This window comes from Adiantum capillus-veneris, chromosome 12 (genome assembly GCF_014529385.1).
Source record: "Adiantum capillus-veneris isolate H3 chromosome 12, ASM1452938v2, whole genome shotgun sequence".
NCBI lineage: Eukaryota > Viridiplantae > Streptophyta > Polypodiopsida > Polypodiales > Pteridaceae > Adiantum > Adiantum capillus-veneris.
The window spans coordinates 146,107,100-146,121,130 of record NC_140942.1 but is presented as its reverse complement, the minus strand read 5'-3'; the positions used below and the strand labels follow the sequence as shown (position 1 = coordinate 146,121,130).

At 44.9% G+C, this 14,031-nt stretch overlaps 1 protein-coding gene across 3 annotated transcripts in view; it reads right to left on the bottom strand.

Annotated features, from left to right (window-relative positions):
* Nucleotides 1–476: 476 nt before the first annotated feature.
* Nucleotides 477–14,031, bottom strand: part of LOC147446645 (solute carrier family 40 member 3, chloroplastic-like) — a 32,497-nt gene continuing 18,942 nt past the window's right edge. For all 3 annotated transcript variants that reach the window (XM_086525832.1, XM_086525831.1, XM_086525833.1), the window contains exon 13: nucleotides 477–1,221. In XM_086525832.1, the coding sequence (XP_086381958.1) occupies nucleotides 937–1,221 (285 nt within the window). In that variant the 3' untranslated portion in view covers nucleotides 477–936. The remainder of the gene's footprint in view (nucleotides 1,222–14,031) is intronic.

Here is a 14,031-nt window from a genome sequence, read left to right as displayed (position 1 = left end):
AGCACCAAAGAGCCACATTGCTGCCTTACATCAGGTAAGGAGGTCCCCAATGTCATGTTATGTGCCGTCCTAACTGTAAGCTTTGGGCTATGGTGGGTGATACCGGCTGCAAGTCATGGCGAGAGAGAGAGAGAGAGAGAGAGAGAGAGCAGAGGAGGCGAGAGAGCAGAATGAGATGGAGAGAGAGATAGTTGACACTTAAAAAACTCACGCTATTCTTCTGATTGTAAAGCATTTAAAGAAAGCCAAAAATTGCCATGCGAAACTAGCTCTCCTAATTGCATGCCTTTGGGGCGTTTCCCACGGGCTGACACCAAAAACTGAACGAGGGCTTGAACCCAACACTAACCTTTGCCGAAACTCAATTTTCCCTCCCAGACTTGATAGAAAAATAAAATTACAATACAGCTGTTACTCATGCATGAACATAGAAACAATTAATCAGATATCAAATAAACAGCGAAAGGCCCCCATGATACCCCAAACATGATTCTCATTACAAACAATGTGGACACTCACATATAGACCATGTTTCCTTCTTTATGGGTTAATGTACATAATGACCAAAGTCTAAAATACAATATGGTTATGGGATCAATAATTCCATCCGAGTCCAGGAATGTTACTCCTTGTGAAAATAATCCACTGTAGGTTTTTTAGTTCCCTGTCCTTAGGGAACCGTGTGCTCGGTCTGCGAGCTGAATATCACTAGACTGTTGCATATTCTCTGGGAGCAGTGGGCCAGTTGCGCAGGGCATCCATTTTATTGACGCATGGCAAAATTAGAATCTTCATCAATCAGCAAATCGCATTCAGAGGTAGCCAGCTTGCAAATAACAAGTAGTGCAACAAATTTGATGGTACAAGTGATCCATACGACCATGTTGCCTATTTCCAACAAGTGGTCTAAGCTGAAAGAGTAAGTGAGGCAGGGAGCTATACGTACTCCTGTTTAAAAGGAGCCCTGGTCGCTCCATTAGTTACCCAAGCCCAGTACAAACAGGCAGCCACAGCAACTGCTGTTGTCGACAGACAGGCAAGAGCACCAAAATGTGAGACGTCGTTTGCAACAATGGCCACTGCCAGCATCACCAACTCTGCAAAGCTTGCTAGCGACATTTCTGCAGCACTCACTGCATTGGCATTCGACAGTGGAACTGCAGTCTGAAAGATTTGTGCGATTACCATATCATACGCCCAGTGGCCTAATCGTGACAGTATCTGCAAAAAAATAAAATAATCATTAGCTGCCAGCTGCCATAAGGTGCTAATGACTGCAGTTGTAGTTTAACTCTCTCTCTCTCTCTCTCTCTCTCTCTCTCTCTCTCTCTCTCTCTCTCTCAGGGACCATCGGTAGGGAAAAACCAAAAGGAAAATAGAAAAACCTAAGGGGTGTTAGGTGATGGGGAAGCCAATCTGAAAGTCCGAAACTCTTGGATGACCTTAACTGATATGTATTCCATGCTCTCACTCAGAAGAAACTGTTGTACTGTTCTGTTTTGGTCCCATAGGTCATATCTGACCTCCGCGGACGATAAATCAATCTCTCTCTCTCTCTCTCTCTCTCTCTCTCTCTCTCTCTCTCTCTCTCTCTCTCTCTCTTTGCGCGCGCGCGCGAGCAAGCACGCTAATAAGAAGAGGAAATTGGTATAACCTTTCTATCACCCATGTGTAGTAGATTGGTTACGCCATTTCCCTCTTGAATAAGAGGTCTTCAGTTCAACTCTCCTCGTCGGATAGATCTGTAAGGTCTCTTGGGATAGTTTCCTACAATGTTAAAATTCTCTTCTTCTTGGGTGTGTGTGTGTGGGTGTGTGTGTGTGTGCTAATAAGAAGAGGAAATTGGTATAACCTTTCTATCACCAAAGTGTGGTAGATTGGTTATGCCATTTCTCTCTTGAATAAGAGGTCTTGAGTTCAACTCTCCTCGTCGGATAGATCTTTCAGGTCTCTTGGGATAGTTTCTGTCACAAACTGATGATGTGGCATGACTATCAAGTTGTTCCAACTTATGGACAACTGTTGACGGGCCAAAAGGGACACTAGGCTCGGAAAGAAAAAAGAGTAAGAATCTGCAAACATGGCTGCCGTACGGGCGACCGTGATTTGCACTGACAACTGTACGGACTGCCGCAAAACGCGTTGGCTGCTGACAGCTAATGATTATTTTAGATGCGATTACTAAATACGTTGCCGATTAATCATGGTCTAAGATTTGGAATAAATTTGAATGTGATTTGTCATGTGAAGTCAAGTGATGTCCAGTGATGTGACTGTCAATTTGTACATGTGCTAGATGTGTTGTGTCTAGTGCGTCGGTACTAACAGTCAGTGTCTACTAAGACAATTTATGGCCTCTGTCTGTTTTGCACGCGTAATCGAGGGCGATTACAATTATTTCAAGAGGGGGGTATGTCACAAACTGATGATGTGGCAGCTTGCAGGACTACGACAGGCTGACGTGACAGTCCCGAAAAACGTGCCGGAAAACGCATCAAGAAGCTGACACGTAGCAGCTGAATGGGCACCACAATTTCCGCTGACTGTTGACGTGGCAAAATATACGGAATTCCGTAAATTGCGCCGGCTTCTTTACGCTGATTGATTTTTGGCAGATTTTGAAGCCAAGCTTTTGGGGATAATTGCTTTTGAGTTAGTAAGCTTTTGAGTTAAGAGATTTTTGGGGCTCTACTTTTGGACATCCTTTATACCAATAAATAAGTGGGCTAGGCCTCATTACTCATAGCATCTAGACGCAGAGTCTGAGAGTGAGCGCCTGACGAGTCTCTTGTACTTCGAACATAGATTAATATAAAAAGAAATACCAAAAGGGGCGCCACTCTTTGGGGCCAATACCTCTGGGCACGGAACTACGTCGGGCCATGTCGTCTTTGTGAACTGTTTTGAAGTGAATCTCTGTTGTATCACGGTAGAATCTTGTCCAAGTTTGCTACAGTGGTATCAGAGCGCGGCCGATTTCCCTTCTATCGAGAAATCCGATCCTTTTGTAGCGACATTTATGGATTCCAATAAGAATCAGTCAACTTCTTCTGCATCTGCTAATGCGGGAGGAGATGACGAAGAAGATTTTCATGAACAAACAGAGGAAGACCTCGGCCTACTGAGTACGAACTTGAGGAGGTGGAACATCGACAGCAGGTTGACGAGTGCACAAAGCAGATGATTCAAATTGCGAAGGATCCGAAATTTCCAAAAATTTTGTCTCAACAATCCATCACAGAAGTGCACACCCAGTGGCAGAAAGCCACAGAACCACCCATCAAACCGGCAATCAAGAAACCTCCTTCTCCGAGGATGTTTACAGAGCAAGAATTACAAGAGGTGGTTCAAACATAGATCAGTCGGCTTTTGGACGCAAACAACAAATCCAAAAAGCAAGCGAAAAAGCACAAGAAGGGGACTGACTTCCCAGGTTATTTGGGTTGTCAATCTTCTTTTGCATCGGCAAGAAAGCAAAAGAAGCATGTACGATTTGAAGGACTACCCAGTTCTTCTTCTTCTTCTTCCAGCTCTTCTAGCTCTTTTGACTCGAGCTAGGAAGACAGAAAAGGTAAAAAGCGAAGCAAAAAGCAAAGCTTTGGAAAGGGCAAGAAAAAGGCAAAGAAGCATAGATTTCGCCCAGCTGACAGTTCTACAGAGGAGTCATCCTCAGACAGTTCGGACTCCGACAATCGCATGTTTTATGCAAAGAAGAAGCATTTTTACAGAGCCAACCAATATGACTTTCTCGAAGACAAAAGCAAGAAAGTGAAAGAATTCAAAGGTGGACAGTCGATTAAATGTGATACCTTTTCTGGGTTACGAGATGCTTCAAGGGCCTTGGCCTTCATTCAGCAATTTGACATAGCCTTCTCTGGAGGGCATTACTCAAAGCACTCCAAGATTAGGAGGGCTACTGAAATGAACGCGGAGAGTGGATCTCCCAGCTACACGGACCTCCTACAGACACCCGTCGGACGAACCACCCGACCATAGCCACCATCCGGTAGCTCCTCCATGCTGGGGCCAGCGTCCGAGGACGTAGGCGTGCACCTGTAAGACCTGGCGTCCCATACCACCCGGCCTCACCTCCTTGAGGTGACCTCGCGCACTCCTAGCCTTGCGGGGTAACCGCTGGCACTCTGCCAGTGGGGGTCGATAACTGCAAATAAGGCCTTGGCCTCCTTTTTATAATAATACCCGGCCACACTGGCCGGGTTCACACTACGTTCGCCCGGACACTGGACTCCCGTCCCGACGGCGTCTGGGCTAGATCCCCTCTCCTATGAGCGGGACATAACATACTTCCCCCCTTAAGAACCATCGATGTCCTCATCAATGAAGTGGGGATACTGAGCTTTCAAAGCTCTAACTGGTTCCCAAGTAGCAAACCTTTTAGATTGACCCTTCCATTTAATTAAGTACTCGTCATAAGCCTTTTGGCGCGAATGACGGGTGCGATGATCTAAAACTGCCTGTGGTTCTCGAGGAATATACTCAGTTTGCATATCTTGCCATACATTTTCCTCGATAGGCACAACAACGTCGGCTTCGCCTAATTTTACTTTAAGGCGGCTGACATGAAACACTGGATGTACACTAACATCCGAAAAAAGAGCCAGTTTATAGGCAACTTGGCCAATTTTCTTTGTGATCAAGAACGGATCACCAATATCTAGCTGAAAGCTTATAATGCTTTCCTGTTCGCATAGTCTTGGAATCCTTGGGAATCTTCAGATAGACCCATTGTCCCACATCAAGAGTCCTTGGAGATCTCTTTTGATTAGCATAAGTAGTGACTCGATCATGAGCCGTTCTTATACTATCCTTAGCCAATTCGAGCGTTTCTTGCATGTCATACAGGAAATCACGAGCTTGGCGGTCCTTGACTTTCTCTAAGCCAATAGCAATTGGGGATTTAGGCTCAAATCCATACATCAGTATGAATGAGCTAAATCCAATAGCAATTGCTTGCTACTATTATAGGCAAACTCTAATTGTGGAAGATACCTTTCCCAATCAGACTGCCTGTGAGAAACATAGGCTCTCAACATGTCCTCTGACGTTTGATTCATCCTCTCAGTTTGTCCGTCGGACTCAGGATGGTCAGAAGACGAGATACTCAACTTCGTCTGAAGATAAGCAAACACACCTCGCCAAAATCGACCAGTGAACTTAGTATCTCGATCACTGACAATATCTTCTGGCAAACCATACAGCTTATAAAGCTGATCGACAAATAAAACCGCCAACTCATGGCTTTTTACAGTCGACTTCGTTGGTATAAACTTCGCCATTTTTGTGAGTCTATCGACCACAACCCAAATAGCGTCATTTCCCCGACTAGTATTTGGCAAACCAACGATAAAGTCCATGGAAATACTCTGCCACTTGGCATCTGGGATTTCCAATGGATGTAGCAGGCCAGCATTCCTAAGACGCTCTGCCTTATTGACCTGACATTGAGCGCATCTCTTCACATAGCTTTCAGTGTAAGAGCGCATTCTTGGCCAATAGAAATATCTCTTGACCAAAGCCAAAGTTCCCTGGATGCTTGGGTGCCCAACGCTAGGAACATCGTGGCATTCGCACAAAATCCTTTGTCAAACCTCATCGATTTCCGACACGCAGACTTTACCATTTCTGAACAATAGTCCACCTTTAATGGAATATTGTCGTTGTCTCGTCTCTCTGGTACGACTAACTTGGGTCTCTGGATCACCAAAGCTTGTACGCGAGTCATGCCCCGCTTTGACCTCGTTCCATATCTTGCCAAAATGGCCATCGGAACGACATAGCCTGTCATCACCAGCCAGTGGCAATTCCATTTTTGTTTATTTTCTCTTTCTTTGGGGAATTTCGTTTGTTTTACCTTTTGGAAACACCCCTCTGGAAATCTATCTGCCCTGCATTGCATAGCCAGTGGAACTGTTCAGAGAGAGTCCAGGCCTGAGGGCTAAAGAGCACTAAGGTTGAACAAGGACTATGGTTAGCCAAAGTGGGGTCATTGGCCAGCCAAAGCGGAATCCTTTACTACAAAGGCTACATTTCAGTTTTGGGTGTGGCTGCAGTGTACAAAGAGGGTCAGATGACCTAGAAGAATGTAATGGCAGAAACTCCTAAATTTTAGGGACTGCTATTTTTGGACGGCAAAATGTCTTCGTGTCGTGCAGTTTGACATGGGGATCATTTTGTTACTCTGTGGCCAAGTCAACAGAGGCTGCAGGTGAGATATTTTTAGACTCGAGGGTCTAAAGCGGGAAAATGCACAAATGAGTGACACTTGGCACTCTGAGGCCAGTTTACTACTTAAAGAGAAGGCAGAAACGTGATTTTCAGCTGTGAGCTCGTTTTGGAGTGCTGTCACAGGTGGGAGAGCTTCAATAGAGTGTTGGCTTACCCTCTATGTACAGTGAGGTGCAGAATGTCATGACTTGCACACCTCTCACTGCCCTCTCTCTCCCCTATTCTTTATGGTTATGCCCCTCTAGTGGGCTCATCAGATTGACCAATGTACATTTGTGTGGGTTCATGCGCGATTGCCGAGGCAAGAGTCTCTTGCACAGGTACTGGATTAGCTAGCGGCTAATCCCCCGCAGGTACAGGTGAATTTTCAATTTGGAGAGGTTTCATGCCCGAAATCTTGTCCGATTCAAAGTAGCCCTACAGGTGCGGGAGCTCGAGGTCTTGCTACAGATGCGACCGGCACGCGAAACGGAGCCCAAAACAGGGAATTACAGCCTGCTGTGTATTTTTGCAGGTTTAGGGTTTTGGCCCTAAACGGACCCTAATACCCCCAGGAGGTTCGGGGACGCAAGGGGACCGCTGTACAGGTGATCTAGCGCATTTTCAGGGCAGAAAACAGAGAATTCAGCATGCTGCAGATTCTCGCCAGGTTTTGCAAAGTGTCCGTATGCGTCGGGAAAGTCATCTAATGCGTGGGGATACTGACTGTGAAAGGTCCTAGTACAGTTATGCTGCCGAAATCGGGCCAGAACAGAAGAAATTCAACCCAGATTGTGCGGGGCAGCTTGTAGGGAACCACAGCTTTTATTCCCTCTTTTAAAGAATAAAGAAATACCGAAAGGGGCGCCTATTTAGGGGCCAATCTAGTGTCTAACACGCATACAGATGCTAGACTGTATCCCATTCCCCTCTCTTGTGTCATTATAGCCCAGGTAGAATAGACGACTAATAATGGGTGAAAGCTAAATCAAGGTTTGAAGTAAAGTCTACCGCCCTTTTTGAAGTTAACAAGCCGGTTACATGGTTCCATCGACGGGATTAAATCACTTTTTCCTCAAAAAGTGAGCCTTGGTCAGTTTGGGTTAAAGACACACAGAGAGTTTGGGATGACCTTGAAAACACAGAGTTTGAAAGTAGATTGAGTGGATTTACAGGTGAGAAAGGCTACGAGAGTCTTTCTTTGGATACAGGTGAGAAAGCCTACGAGTTTTTCTTTGGATTTACAGGTGAGAAAGGCTACAAGAGTCTTTCTTTGGATACAGGTGAGAAAGGCTACGAGTCTTTCTTTGGATACAGGATGGATGGCAACAAGGAAGAGGGTTCCTCTTCAGAGAATAGACAGCCTATTTCAACTGCACATGAAATTGGCGAGAGTTCAGGCCAAGCAGAGAAAGCTTTGCAGGTTGTTACTGCTGTGACCATGTTCAAGCAACTGATGGAGAATCCAAGATTTATGGAGTTCATACAATCTTCATCAATAGCACATCAAGTTCAAGGCAGTTTTGGCATGCCAGGAACAGTGTTTAGGGGTATGCAAGGCATGATGCCCAACCCCATGTATGCAAACATTGGTTTGCACCCAGGATTTCAAGGCACACAAGGTCAGTTTGGTGTGTCACAAGGCAACTTGGGTATGGCTGGTTTTTCAATCCCATCAGTGAATAGGACACCTGGACATCAACATGTTACTGGCCAGGGAGTGCAGATGGCTCCCACAAGTGTACCCATTATGCAAACTGTCTCTTTTGACAATTTGGAGTCAATGGATAAGCTAAAGCCATACAAAGAAGATGATCAATGAGTCCATTGACACATTCAATGGTTTTGATGAGAGGACAAAGGTTTTCTCTTTCCTCGAACAGTTTGACAAAGCATTTGTTGGAAGGAGCATTTAAAGTCAGGAAAGCTGCCACTTTTCTAGAAAAAAAAATATAAATCAGTGGTGGAATACAATGTTGTTACAAGGACAGACTCCTTCCACTTGGAATGATTTCATACAGGTACCGAATTAGCTAAAAGCTAATTCAAAACAAGTACAGGATGATTTAACAAGATTTCTTGCGAGAAATCTCGTGTAAATCAAAGGGCAAGTAGTCCTACTGATGCAAAAGATCAAAGGCTACGAATTGGTGCGATTGGCACGATAAACAGAGCCCGAAAGAAGAAAATACAGCTTGCTGTATTTGTCTGCAGATTTAGGGTTTTGACCCTATTTGATGCCTTTTTGTCCCAAGAGCTTCGGGGAAGCTAGAGGACAGTAATACAAGTGATTTGGAGCATTTTAGGAGCTAAAAACAGAGAATTCAGCGTGCTGAATTTCCAGGACAGGTTTGCAAAAGTGCTCTATTATGCGTGGATAATCACTTGGATATGTGGATTTTTGGTTGTGAAGGTTTCTACTACGGTTATGCTGCCAAAATTGGGTCAAAAAGAGAATTCTCAGCCCAATAAAAGTGACAGCATAAGGGTAGATCACAGGCTAATCTCCAAAGATCAAGATAAAGAGCAGAGAAAGATTGTTTTCGATAATCAGTATGCAAATCAGTGATATTGCATAAAGGCTGAAATTGCCTAAGAGTTGGAAGATTCACAATGCATTTCACGTGAGTCTTCTCAGACCCTATGTGGGTGATGTGCCAAAAGATATGCCAGTTGAAGATCAGCCGGAAGTCGAGGAACTTGACGAGATCTTGGTGCCGGAACAGATTTTGGCACATAAGAAAGAAAAGAAAAGGCAAGGTTTCAAGGTGCTATTTGGTAAAGTTCAAAAGCTATTCACCTCTGGATGTCAAGTGGATGGAAAAAAGTGAACTTGCAGAGTCACTAAAAGTATGGAAACTTAAAACCTTGGTTTGCAACCTACCTTGACCCCTTGAGATTCAGAGCTACATGGATTGTCAGTGTGACAATCGCTTCTGAAAGAAATGATGTACATGTTACTTACAGTGAGCTCAAATGAAGTGCATATTACATGAATGTTAGAGCTGTACAGATTGTCAGTTTGGCAATTGCTCTTATGGAATGTCCAAAAGTTTGTTTAGTGCTATAGAAGTGAGTATTTCTTGTCAGTTTGTCAAGGGTACAGCAATTATTTCTATTGAAGAGTACATGTGTAAGTGCATTCTTAAACTGTCGGTTTGGGTATGCTCGAAAGGTTACTGGATCCAACGCGTACTAAAAGACAGTGGCAATATGTGACGCTTCCATTTTGTCATTGGAAAGTTATGGACTCAAAGCAATGGCAAAGTGCGAAGCTACCACTATGTCATTGGGACAAGGTTCACACGCAGGCAATACATGTGTCATTGAGGTGTTGACTGTGAGCATGTATGTGTCGTACATGTGTCGACACGGTGTCCGGACACCCGAGTGCTAACTGTAAGCATGTACGACATAGGTGCAAACGAGGACGTTTGAGATCTCAAGAGGGGGGTATGTCACCAGCCAGTGGCAATTCCATTTTTGTTTATTTTCTCTTTCTTTGGGGAATTTCGTTTGTTTTACCTTTTGGAAACACCCCTCTGGAAATCTAATTGCCCTGCATTGCATAGCCAGTGTGGAACTGTTCAGAGAGAGTCCAGGCCTGAGGGCTAAAGAGCACTAAGGTTGAACAAGGACTATGGTTAGCCAAAGTGGGGTCATTGGCCAACCAAAGCGGAATCCTTTGCTACATAGGCTACATTTCAGTTCTTGGTGTGGCTGCAGTGTACAAAGAGGGTCAGATGACCTAGAAGAATGTAATCGCAGAAACTCCTAAATTTTAGGGACTGCTATTTTTGGACGGCAAAATGTCTTTGCATGGTTACGTGCAGTTTGACATGGGGATCGTTTTGTTACTCTGTGGCCAAGTCAACAGAGGCTGCAGGTGAGATATTTTTAGACTCGAGGGTCTAAAGCGGAAAAATACACAAATGAGTGACACTTGGCACTCTAAGGCCAGTTTACTACTTAAAGAGAAGGCAAAAACGTGATTTTCAGCTGTGAGCTCGTTTTGGAGTGCTGTCACAGGTGGGAGAGCTTCAATGGAGTGCTGGCTTAGCCTCTATGTACAGTGAGGTGCAGGATGTCATGACCTGCGCACCTCTCACTGCTCTCTCTCTCCCCTATTCTTTATGGTTATGCCCCTCTAGTGGGCTCATCAGATTGACCAATGTACATTTGTGTGGGTTCATGCGTGATTGCCGTTCACGCCCGAAATCTTGTCCGATTCAAAGGGCAAGTAGCCCTATAGGTGCGGGAGCTCGAGGTCTTGCTACAGATGCAACCGGCACACGAAACGGAGCCCAAAACAGGGAATTACAGCCTGCTGTGTATTTTTGCAAGGTTAGGGTTTTGGCCCTAAACGGACCCTAATACCCCAGGAGGTTCAGGGACGCAAGGGGACCGCTGTACAGGTGATCTGGCGCATTTTCAGGTCAGAAAACAGAGAATTCAGCATGCTGCAGATTCTCACCAGGTTTTGCAAAGTGTCCGTATGCGTCAGGAAAGTCATCTAATGCGTGGGGATACTGACTGTGAAGGGTCCTAGTACAGTTATGCTGCAGAAATCGGGCTAGAACAGAAGAAATTCAGCCCAAATTGTGCGGGGCAGCTTGTAGGGAACCACAACTTTTATTCCCTCTTGTAAAGAATAAAGAAATACCGAAAGGAGCGCCTATTTAGGGGCCAATCTCGTGTCTGACTCGCATACAGATGCATTCTAGCATCTGTATCCCATTCCCCTCTCTTGTGTCATTATAGCACAGGTAGAATAGACGACTAATAATGGGTGAAAGCTAAATCAAGGTTTGAAGTAAAGTCTACCGCCCTTTTTGAAGTTAACAGGCCGGTTACATAGCCCTCGGAGAGAGAGAGAGAGAGAGAGAGAGAGAGAAATCCGTCGAGATTTCAGCCATAGACAAGGCATTGACCTCAAGAATCCTGCTGAGCGCATTGGCAACTTGGATCCTTTTCTATAACGGATCTCAAAGTCAAACTCTTGCATAAGCTCAACCCATCTAGCCTTCCGGCCTCGGAGGTCACCTTGATCACAGATATAGCGCAAGGAGTGATGATTTGTCCATGCAACAAACGTAGAGCCATACAAGTAGTGCCGCCATTTCCTCAGGGCGTGGACTACGGCGTACAGCTCCTTCTCATACGTTGGATAACGCATCTCAGCGTCAGAAAGTTTCTTACTTTCAAACACAACAGGACGTCCATCCTAGTATAATACCGCACCAATGGCATAATCACTAGCATCCGTCTCAACCACAAATGGTTTGCTAGGATCCACAATGTGCAATATTGGCGCAGTAGTCACTAAGTGCTTTAATGTCCGTCTCGTTGAGACGCTCATTCCAGATAACAGGGGGATTACCTTTACGGTAAGAACCCAAAGTCTTCGGCCCTTTCACCCCTCCTTTTAAAAGTTGCGTCAGAAGAGCTAGAAGAACTGTCAGAAGAAGAAGAAGAGAACTGGGTAGTCCTTCAAATCGTACACACTTCTTCTGCTTTTTCGTCGATGTAAAAGTAGATTGATGACCCAAATAACCCGGGAAGTCAATTCCTTTCTTCTCCTTTTTGTCATGCTTTTTTTGGCTTTATTGTTCGCGTCCAAAAGCTGACTGATCCATGTATCAACCACCTCTTTCAATTCTTGCTCTGTAAACATCCTCGGAGCAAGAGGTTTCTTGAGTGCCGGTTTGATGGGTGGTTCTGTGGCTTTCTGCCACTGGGTATGCACTTCGTCGAAGGATTGCTGAGTCAAAAATTTTGCAAATTTCGGATCCTTCGCAATGTTAACCGTCATCTTTGTCGCATTGTCAACCAATTGTCGACGTTCCATCTCTTCAATCTCTACCTGAGTCGGCCGAGGTGGGCCGTACTCTTCCTCTGATTGCTCATGAGAATCTTCTCCGCGATCTCCTCCCACACGAACCTCTGCTCTCAGACTCTACGTCCAGATGCTCTGAAGAGTGAGGCCCTTAGGGCGCTTTTATTCTTAGGGATGCCAAAAGCAGTTAAACTCAAAAGCATTTAAGCTTTAAAAGCTTTTAAACCCGTATGGAAACAGCCAGGTCAGCATGTCACAAAATTTTCGGGGGTGATCGTACTGCCACGTCAGCAACTGTCCGTTCCATCACGTCGGCATCTGCATGTGTATGTGTGTTTGTCCGAGGGCTTGCCATGTCACCAGTTTGTGACAAGGACCCCACAGAGGTGATTGCCTTTCAGACATTGAAAGAGAAATTGACTACGGGACCAGTTTTGACTTTGCCGGATTTGCAAAAGTCATTCGAAGTATATTGTGATGCTTGTGGTCGTTGTCTGGGTGCGGTCTTAATGCAAGAAGGCCATGTCATTGCCTATGAGAGCCAATTGTTTTCAAGGCCGGAATTGACAACACAGATTTATGAGAGAGAGCTTTTGGCGGTTATCCGTGCTCTTACTCAGTGGCGACATTACCTACTCGGATTTTACGGTCTTCACTGATCATCAGAGTTTACGCTACTTCTTGTCACAGAAGCAGCTTTCGGAAAAGCAGATGCGGTGGGCTAATATCTTGTCACAGTTTCACTTCCAGATTGTCCATGTACAGGGGCATAAGAACTTGGTGGTAGATGCTTTGTCCCGGAAGCTGTTATTAACGTCTTGGCTATTTCCGCGATTCATCATAGAAGCTTCAACAACATGGTCGATCAATATGCCACAGATCCAGATTTTTCATATGTATTCACTCAAATACAGAATGGGGAGGTAGCAGCAGGATATTCCATACGGGATGGCTACTTGATGAAGAAAACGATGTTGTGCGTTACACAGCCGTTGAGGGAAAAGGTTCTAACTGAATGCCATTGTCCACCTTTTACGGGTCACTGCGGCATTGACACCACCTTGAAAGGTGTGGTGCATTACTTCTTTTAGCCGAGACTCAAGAAGGATGTGGATGATTTTGAACGCAGTTGCTTGGTATTCCACAAGGTCAAGTTTGACAGGCATAAAGCACAAGGATTGTTATAGCCTTTACCCATTCCAACCCGAAGCTGGGAAAGTATTGCTATGGATTTCATTTTTGATCTCCCAAAGACATAGAGTGGGCATGATGGCATCTGGACTGTTATAGACAGATTTAACAAGCAAGCTCATTTCATTCCAGTGAAGAAAACAGTCAAGCCGGACCACTTAGCGAGACTGTTCATTGCCTAGATATTCAGATTACATGGCATGCCTGAGACAATAGTCTCTGACAGAGATCCCCGATTCACGAGTTTGTTTTGGAAGGCTATTTGGGAGAATATTGGCACACAGAGCCTCACTCAATGGGAAAAAATTTTGCCCTTGGTGGAATTTGCCTACAATAACACTTCGACGGGGAAGGCGCCATTTGAGATTATTGAAGGTGCTAAGAAGGTCCACCCTTCCTTAGCACGAAAGATAAGATTTTTGAAGCCGACCAGTATACGAGGGACTTGGATACTGCTTTTGCCAAGGTCCGGGAGGCTTTAGCGAAATCTCAAGAAAGACACACGAAGGCAGCGACACTGTCACGATTTGAAATTAAAGGAAGACGATTGGGTGCTCTTACGTTTTGAGAAGATACACCTAAGAAAGAAAAAGGAAAAGGAGCGGCTTTTCCCAAAGCTTAGTATGAGATACTATGGACCTTTCCAAATAAAAGAAAAGATAAATGATGTCTCCTTTAGACTGAAGCTGCCCAATACATGGAGGATTCACAATGCTTTTCATGTGAGTCTCTTGAAGCCTTTTAAAGGTGATGTGCCCGATGATGGGGAGCAAGATGAG